The sequence below is a fragment of the Lycium ferocissimum genome, chromosome 6, assembly GCF_029784015.1.
Source record: "Lycium ferocissimum isolate CSIRO_LF1 chromosome 6, AGI_CSIRO_Lferr_CH_V1, whole genome shotgun sequence".
Classification (NCBI taxonomy): Eukaryota; Viridiplantae; Streptophyta; class Magnoliopsida; order Solanales; family Solanaceae; genus Lycium; species Lycium ferocissimum.
The window spans coordinates 16,704,505-16,713,977 of record NC_081347.1 but is presented as its reverse complement, the minus strand read 5'-3'; the positions used below and the strand labels follow the sequence as shown (position 1 = coordinate 16,713,977).

The window sequence follows — 9,473 nt, the reverse complement described above, 5'->3', positions numbered from 1 at the left end:
CAATCGCATGATGTATGTTTAATTTATGAGTGAATTCTTTTATATGTTCGTTTGTATTCATTTTGGTATCGGTCTTTTGCTATGTTTCTGAGTAGCAGTGAGACACTGGTATAGCTCTTTTAATTTTGTGTGTTCAATTTGTTGTGGTCGTTTCATGAGTGTTGAAACAGTCAATCGGAGAAATGTTGCAGAGAAAATTTGTTTCAAATTTATCTGAGAAATTTTGCTCCTTCTATTTTGCTAGAATACTTAAAGGGTCAATATTGAAGAGTGGTCATAAACCAGTAATTTATGTATCTAAATCATTTTTTTTTTGTGCTCATAAACCATAAGAAAAACATCTGCAATTATATATATGTACAACTACAAATAAAGGAAATAACTTACAGTGAAATTATCCACTCTAATGTTTATTTGATTTTTTCTTATTGCTGAGGAGTTCTTTGGTTGCAGGAAAGCTTTGCAAGAACAGTTGGTCCTTGATATTATTCCATTATTCAAACAATTTTGAAAAGTTTCCCATTTCAACATCACATGTTCTTTTTGTTAACTATATCCATGTCTCATGAAAGTGTTTGCATGAGAGATGTAACGACTGAGCTACAGTAATGCCATGCATTCCCGGATAGTTCTTTCTTAAATTTATGATTTGAAAATTTAGCCCTCCAATAGTGTAAAATGATTAACTCCATTTCACGCTAAATCGATAAGATGGTGACTCTTACTCATGTCCTCACCGTTCTCCCGCTTCTTTTTCTATCATAATAATGATACATGCTTTCCTAAATTAACAATAGTAATGTTATTCATTCCCAGAAAATTAATGCTACAATTCACATGATAACTTGAAGGGTAAAGATTACCGGAAAAGATTGTGCCTAGCAATTCCGGTCAAGATCATAGACTTAGTTTTTAGTGAAAATTCATTTATACTCCATCTCAAATTATCGGTCATGTTTCTCTTTTATACGCTCCTTAACAAAATATTAACTAGGAGGGATATTTTTTACTATTTCATCCTCATTGATGTCTTAAAATATAATCTCTTTATTATTTACTCAATCGAGTTGTTTGTGGTCTTCAAGAACAAAAAAAAAAAAACATTTGTCTTGAACTTTTAAAATGATAAATAATTTGAGATAACTATTTTGACAAATCATGTTAGATAATTTAAGACAGAGGGAGTATTGTTTGTTAATGAGTCTAGCTTATTTAAGCTTTACCATTGATCTTAGTCGGTCATGATTTTAGAAAACTTTCGGCATCATAACTTTTTTTGAAAACGAGTACAATATACCCATAACATTAACAATTCTATAGTTTTTGTGTACAAAAGATAGAGAAAACGATGAATAGTTTTTCATGAAAGATCAATCAATATTGAGGAGATAATTGAACCAAAAAAATATATTGAGGAGATGATTACGATAGGAAAAATATAAATGATTAAAGTTATCAAACATCAAGAATTTTCCAATCATTCATTATAGATTTACATTTCTTGAAACATGTGGCAATCCCCAAACATCTAAATTTTGTTGAAATGTTCGTAATATCTTTAGTTTTACCAGAATTTTCCTTTTTTTTTTTTTTTTAATATTCGAATATTCAAAAAAGGATGTTTGTAAGCTTAATGACGTTTATTTATGACCACGCGAAGCGCTAGCATATTACCTAGTATTCTATATATTACAGTGCAAAAGTATGTTTGCACTATAAGTTACCAAAATAATAATTAAATGTAATTGTTCTTACAAGTGAAATTGTTACCAAAAAATTAAAGCGAGCAACCTGCTGAAATGTTAAGGTCTAACGACAAGACAATGCAAGTCAATTTTTTCCACAGTAATAAAAACAACTATTCTCATGTTGCCTAACAAATTTCCGGAAGTATATATGGCCCTGTCCTTTCGTTCTAGCGGATCCAAAGTGCTCTGTCCGGTCACATTTAATTTCCAAATAGTAGTGAAGAAACTTAGGTCCCGTTTGGCCATAAGAACTATTCACTTTTTTCCGGAAATTTTTTTTTTTTCACTTCAGCGTTTGGCCATAAAAATTTCAAATACAACTTGAAGTTGTATTCCGGAATTTGAAAAACAAGTTTTTTCACAACCAAAACAACTACATTTCAACAAAAAAATACAATTTTAAAAACTATGGCCAAACACAACTCCAACTCCAAAATTTCAAAAAAAGGAAAAAAAGTTTTTGGTTTCTATGGCCAAACGCCTACTTAATAATGTCTATTGACTTGTCGTCCTTTCGTACTTCCTTATATCTTTAGGGCTCGTTTGGTTGGGGAACAAGTTATCCGGGGATAACTAATTCCGGGATTAGTTATCCCGGGATTATGATTAGTTATCCCGGGATTGTTATTCCACCCTCTATGTGGGATAAAAAAACACTCTAATACCGCGATAACTAATCCCGCGATTAGTTATCCTGTGGTTTTATTCCAACTAAACGTGGGATAAGATGGTACTAAATTTTTATCCCAGGACTATTTTTGCTTATCCATCATACCAAACGACCCCTTAGAGCTTAGATAGATTAGGAATGGAAAAAATCATGTTGGGAGCATTGCTTTCAAAGAGGGACCCGCAACGCGCTATTAGTATTTAGTCGGGCCTCAATGAAGGTATCTGACACCGGGGAAAGTCAAAAAAATTAGTTTAGATAGTGGTGATCTAGAAATATATATTGGTAGTAGATAGTATGATAAAAATAGGAATAATTACGTTATATGTTAATTAGGGTAACAATGCTATCAAAATTGACCCACCTTTTTAAATCTTACAAAAAATGACTCTCTTCCTCCTCCTCCCTCTCTCTCTCTTCTTCGCCAGACCATAATCGTCGGCCAGTGTACCTGGATCTCGAAAAATTTCTCCCAACGACGCAGTTGGCGGTCGGCACCACTAAAAAGGACAGAGAGAGAGTTCGCCGGCCGGTGTACTACGTTCGCCAGGATCTCGGAAAATTTTCCCCAACGACGCCGCAGACGGCAGCGGGCACCACCGGATAGGACAGACGTCGTGGAAGGAATGTGATGTTATTGAAGAAGAAGGTCGCGGTGGACACCTCCCCTCTCTCTCTTAGATCTGGTGGTGTGGCTAGTGCCAGAGATCCTCCGCTGTTCTTTGCTCCGTCATTTGCGGATTTGGAGTTCGTCGGAGAACAGAACTCCGGCAATGGCTGGTGGCTGTTACTGCTCCGTCATTGGTGGTGTTGGAGTTCGCCGGAGAACGGAACTCCGGCGATCGCTGGTGGCTGCTGCTACTCTGTCGTTGGTGGTGTTGGAGTTAGTTTTTGTATAATAGTATATATGGGTGTATACACACATTTTATAAACTATTATACATTTTTATACACTCATATACATAATGCATTTGTCTTGTATAAAAGTGTAATTCTTATTCAAAACCAGTCCAAATCTATGTTTTATACCCACTTATACAATATTGTATAATTGTGTACTATAAATGTGTATAAGTGCATATTATCGTGTATAATATTGTATAATTTTTTTTTTTTAGGGTATATACCTACACATTATATATTTTCACACACCTATATGCATAATGCACCTATCTTTTGTATATAAGTGTACAACATTGTATAAAAGTATTTTTGTGCTACATTTTTACAATGTAAGTTCTGAGCTATTTTTGCAACGTAAGTCGGTGAAGTGTACTTTTCTGAAATTTCCCCTAAAAAATACTCTCCAATTTAACCATACGTAGTTTACGTGGAAAAGTGGTCATTAATTACAGAAGCTCATACACTAGGAAGTATAGTACCCCATAAAAAAATAATTAGAAGATAGACTAGTCAATTAGTTTGGATGAAAAAAAAAAAAAAAAAAGATACACCACTTCTGACTAATTCTAAATAAATAAATAAATCTATAAGGATCATTGACGGGAAAAAAAATCTATAGCGATAATTTATTTTAATTTAACTTGACATCTTCACAGTCTTGCCAGTTGCCACATCTTTTTTTAACTATAATTATTATGAGTTTTAATATATGTCTACCAAACTCAATTAGTAAACATTCTCTTTTCCCTCAGATATCTTGAAAAGTCCAATTTGAAGAAAAAGTGTGAATGAAAAATGCAGAATGGAAAAGAAATGTAAGAAATAAAGAAATGTAATAAATGAACATACACTAGCAACTGCTAAAAACAAATAGGAGCCAATTTCTGTTAGCAGAAACAAATTACACATAAATAATTGCAATCCTTTCTAATTTGAGAAAAATGTCAATCAATCAATCAATGGATTGATCATCCCTTTACACAAAAATTGAAGGGGGGGGAGGAGGAAAGAAAATGGGAATATGTAAGGATTGACCCACATTAGAAGGCAACCAAAATAAATGTGAAGGAAAAAAGAAAAAAGAATTGTAATTCCAAGACGCATTTACAAAAATTTCACACTGATATAGAACAAAGATCTTCAACAACTTGTCTGATGTTAGGCCTTTCGTTTACCGGAAGAATACACCTTATTGACACAGCTAGCACATCATCCATTCCTTTGCAGTGTTCTTCCCCTCCTGCAATGTCTCTATCGATACAGTCCATCCCCCTACCTTCTTGATCACACAACCGAACCCAATCCGTTAAATCAACTGCACCCGATTGCCCCGATATTATGTCACCAGCACTTCTTCGAGTGAGCAATTCCATTAGTATCACACCAAGAGCATATACATCAGCCTTAAACGACGGGATAGGTTTGGTCGCGGTAGCAAGTTCGGGGGCACGGTACCCAAGAGCCCCTAGGTTTAATATCTGCTCCGCGATGCCAGCTGGAGTCATCAGGCGGTGGAGACCATAATCAGTGAGGCGGGCACCGTAATCAGCACCAACCAGGATTATATTTGTTGGCTTCAAGTTTCCATGAGGCAGTCCTCTCTCATGCAGATATGCCAAACCCCGGGCAACTTCAACAGCAACTTTTAACCTTTGGTTGAAGGATAACAGGGAGTACCTCCGAGGGGTTGTCTCTGTAAATAGTAGACATTCTTTAAGAACTTAAAACTGCAAAAATTTACAAAAAGTAAAATGTTTCCCAGCAATCCCCAACATGTCTACAAGTCCTTGCACCCGAGGATGTTATGACGAAGCTATACGTCAACTCTCCATATATATGAAGTTATACCATCATGAATAATGAATTGAGTCTGAAACAAATAGAAATGCTATTTATTGCAAATTGTTCAGCAATTATCACAACATAGATCAAACATAAAGCTGTGTGCATACATTCTAACAAACATAATTTGTAAAGAACATTCAGATTCTACAAATGCACTCTTCTATTTTTTTCCTTTTTCTGATCAACGACTCTACCACTGCATTCATAAGGGAAAACAGATCTAAGTAAGATCTCATCACTATCTGTCTAATAAGAGATGTAAAGGAGGCACATTTGCAAGAGAGGCCAACCAAACTTTTTCTTTTGGGGGCCAAGCTAACTTGCACTCGTATCCTCTCCACATGTTTATCACTAAGATCCCACAAAACATGAGATTTCAGCAATTAGAAAACCACCACTAGAAATAAGTTATGCTGATTAGAAACACTATCTATGCGAAGGATAATCACCCACCAGACCAGTAAAAGGAAACTTTCTAACAACAGTAGCCAAACAACAATGGAAGACATGGACAATCATTTATTCATAAATAAATCTTACCATAGAGATGCAATGCCAAGCTATCCCCTGGTATGTAGTCTGCTAAAATAAGCCTCTCTTGTTCCCGAGGCCCCCAGTAATATGCTCGTAAAGGAACAGTATTTGGGTGCCTGATAGATCCAATCTTTTTAACTTCCTTTGCAAATTCTTTCTTGTTTTTTACTAACCCGACCCGCAACCACTTGACAGTAAGAACGTGCCCACTATTTAGAGTAGCTTTATACAATGTGCCATGGCTACTTCTACCCAGAACTTCAGCAGGGGCACGAGATAACTCCTCAGCAGTAAATGACAGTGAACCATCCAGGAAGAACAATTCCCCAGCCAATCGATCCGGCGAATACACATCCAATGTCACTGGTTGTTCGATTGTGTCAATGAAACGAGGGGAGGAAGCTATTGGAGAGCCTGGAGAGGATCTACGCGCAGATGTTTCAGATGCTGAAACTGCAGTTACTCCCACATGCTCAACAATTTCTGTACCAGACTCAATTTGCCCAGACAGAGATCTCGAGTTCGCTGTGAGCAAGTGATCATTAGAGAAACTCAATGAAGTTGGCGGTGGTTCTGAGGAGCCATAGAACTTGAACTTCCCTAGTTTAACGTCTCTTCCAGTAGACTGGCCATTAAATCCACTTGGCAAGTGGAAATCTTGGAACTGTTCTCGATGGTAAGCAAAGAGAACAAAGGCAATAATTAAAACAGCTCCAACTGAAGCAATAATAATTGCCACCCTGACACTGAATTTTGAGCTATGATGGTGCTGACTATTTTGATCAGGAACGCCATGACTTTCATGATGGTGCTGACTACTTGGAATTGTCAAATTTGAGTTTCCAGGAATAAATGAACTTTCATTAAAGTTTCTCAAGTTATCAGGAATTCGACCGCTTAATTCATTGTTAGACACATTAAGCACCCTCAAATTCGATGAAAGATTTTCAGGGATCCTGCCACTAAAATTGTTGTTAGATATATCAAGGAATTCCAAACTTGAAAGTTTAACCAATTCAGTAGGCAGCACGCCTGATAACTGATTCTTAGCAAGATTTAGCACTTGAAGCCTCCCCAGATTGCCAATGGCAGAAGACAAATTACCTGTCAATGTGTTTTCTGAAAGATCAAGAGACTCTAGTGCAGGGTATGACGGTTGAACAAGTAATTCGCTAGCATGAGAGCCTTCAAGAGGAATCGAGCCTGACAACTGATTTCCAGATATATTGAGGTTCATCAATGTCGTCGAAGTAAAAAATGTAGATGGAATAGGTCCACCAAGTTTATTAGTGCTGAGATCAAGTTTAACCAGTCTTGGGGAGGTTGCCAGCGCTGAAGGTAAGGTTCCGTCAAGAGAATTGTTTCCAAAATTAAGTGAAGTCAATTGTTGGAACTGAGAGGTCAGATTGGGAATATTTCCAGTTAACCTATTTGAACTCAAATCAATAATTTCCAGATTGGCTTCCCAGCTCTCAATAACTGATATATTATCAATTAGCATATTTCTGCTCAAATCCACAACTGAACAATTTCCTATGGAAGATGGCAGTGAACCTATAAGGTGGTTCGATGAAATGTTTAGAACTTTCAAAGTTGTTGAATTCACTTTCGGTATTGAACCTGCACGTGTAGAAACGAAATATTAAAATTTAACATCTCTTTAGAAGAAGTTTACAAGTCCAAAAGGAAATAGCTGATATTATAAAAAATCATGTGCACTGTTATTAAACATTCAATTTAACTTTCAGATGAAGTCCAAGTGCAACTATTCTGGCTAAAAAATATTGAAGAAAAACTACATAGCCTAAAAAAAAATTAAAAGACAAAAGAATATTAGTGTATGCACCGGAGGAAAGGGGAGCCTCTGGATGGTGTAATGTGTAATAACTAAATAGAAAGATGAACATATTAAGAACAAATAGATCAGCAATGAAATAAAACTCATTTTACTATAGGTGCAACTATTGTGTACATAGGATATTGAAAGCAGAAGGAAAACTTCCACATTCTCAAATTTTCCAGATAAAGAAGAGATATTGATCCAGCTTGCTTGCAATGAATTTTTTAGCAACGAGCATACATTTAGACCCCATTAGGGGCTTTTATTAATTATAATAAACCAATTAGGAAAAAAACTTTGTCGACTACATTATCAAAGAATAAAAGGCAAGTTCTACTCCACATGCTTTGCAATTCAAGCTCCTCTACCCAGTCAACGCTACTCACGATCTGTTGAGGCAAACACAAAAAAGGAGGCAAGTAAAAGGTTGTTCCAAAATTCTAGTTTCGCTAAACAATCTTTAAACCTACTAATCCAAAAAAACAAACTTTTTTGTATTTGGCATAAGCTAAAAGGCCTTGAAGATTTCTATTCTCCGTGATACGGATAGTCAACGACTACTCACGCAAGAAAACTAATTACAACTTGACAAAAAAACAAAAACAACAAGATTTAACATTCACAACTGTAAAGTTTCAATAAGTGTGAAACACAAGAAAGTTTCCAATTCAAGTCCACCACCAAACATTAAGAGGCTTGAAGTTCAAGGCATCCATAAAAACAATATACAAATGATATACAGCAATATACTGATCTAAGAAATGCAACTATTCAAACCATTTTCCAACCTGAAAATCCATTGCCACTAAGATCCAGTTCTACCAATTGAACCTTTCCCTGCAAGAGCTCCTCAGGAATCGAACCATAGAGCTGATTATTCCCAAGCCTTACAACCCTCAAATTATGCAAATCCCCGAAAGGCGAAACTAGTTCCCCTATTAAAGCATTATTTCCCAAATCCAAAACCTGCAAATTCCCAAAACTCTGCAACAATTCTGGTTTAAAAAAACCACCACTTAAGTTGTTATGACTCAAATTCATAACCTGAATCGTCGACACCAACGATACATTCCCCGGGTCCAAAGTAATCGACCCGAAAAACGAGTTGTTACTCAAATCAAGATGCTGAACACCTCTCAACTCATAAAACAACTCCCCAATATCACCCCAAATCCGATTACTATGCAAATCAAGTACTTTTAACTGCTGTAACTTACTAATTCCACTAGGATAACCTCCTGTAAAATTATTATTGGACAAATTAAGGTAATTCAAACTCCAAACCTCATTAATTCTAGCTGGAATTGGACCATAAAAAAGATTACCAGACAGATCCAAATGCTGAAGAGTATACAAAGAACCCAAAGCGGGTACAACCCGACCCGTAAAAGAGTTACCCGAAAGACTGAGTGTTCTAAGCTGTTTTAAACCATTTAAAGTTGAGAACTTTAAGTCACCAACAAGTCCAAGACCATCAAGAACAATGGAAATAACAAAGTTGGTCTCACAAACTACACCATGGAATGAACTTGGACATGTTGTTGATGGATCTGAAATCCAAGAATTGAAGATTTTGCCTAGAGGGTCGTTTTTTATACCCTTTTTGAACTCTAAAAGTGATGTAACTTCATCATTTGAAGCGAAAGAAGAGTCGTTGAGTCGCAGCACAAGTAGGAATAAGAGTATACAGAGAGATTTTGGGAGAGACATAATGTGAGTGAGTGAAGTTGTTTTTAAGTGTGGTAAGATTGAGGCATTTGAGATGAAGAAGAAAGGGTAAAAGAGAGAGAAGGGTTTAAGGTGGACTATGCAGACAGCTTCACCATTGAAGTTCAAGAAATAGAGAGAGAGAGAGTGTGTGTGTTTATGGAGGGGGTGGGGAAAGAGTTGGGGAAAAGGGAGAATAAAAGAGGGAAATTAGGGTTTTTATATT

General features: G+C 36.2%; 1 protein-coding gene across 1 annotated transcript; it reads right to left on the bottom strand.

Annotated features, from left to right (window-relative positions):
• Nucleotides 1–4,233: 4,233 nt before the first annotated feature.
• On the bottom strand, nucleotides 4,234–9,250 carry LOC132059432 (probable inactive receptor kinase At5g10020). The gene is made up of 3 exons (XM_059452060.1): nucleotides 8,329–9,250; nucleotides 5,707–7,320; nucleotides 4,234–5,014 (listed from the first exon to the last, which is right to left on the bottom strand). The coding sequence occupies exons 1-3, from the start codon at nucleotides 9,248–9,250 to the stop codon at nucleotides 4,437–4,439; spliced, it is 3,114 nt and encodes a 1,037-aa protein (XP_059308043.1). The 3' UTR covers nucleotides 4,234–4,436.
• Between the last annotated feature and the right edge of the window lie 223 nt (nucleotides 9,251–9,473).

Bases quoted from the DNA above. Each gene is read 5' to 3' on its own strand.
- LOC132059432 (XM_059452060.1), bottom strand. From the start codon at position 9,250: ATGTCTCTCCCAAAATCTCTCTGTATACTCTTATTCCTACTTGTGCTG. The intron at 7,321-8,328 runs GTTGGAAAATGG...CTACACGTGCAG, and splicing joins TAGTGGCAATGGATTTTCAG to GTTCAATACCGAAAGTGAAT. The intron at 5,015-5,706 runs GTAAGATTTATT...TACTATTTACAG, and splicing joins CTTGGCATTGCATCTCTATG to AGACAACCCCTCGGAGGTAC.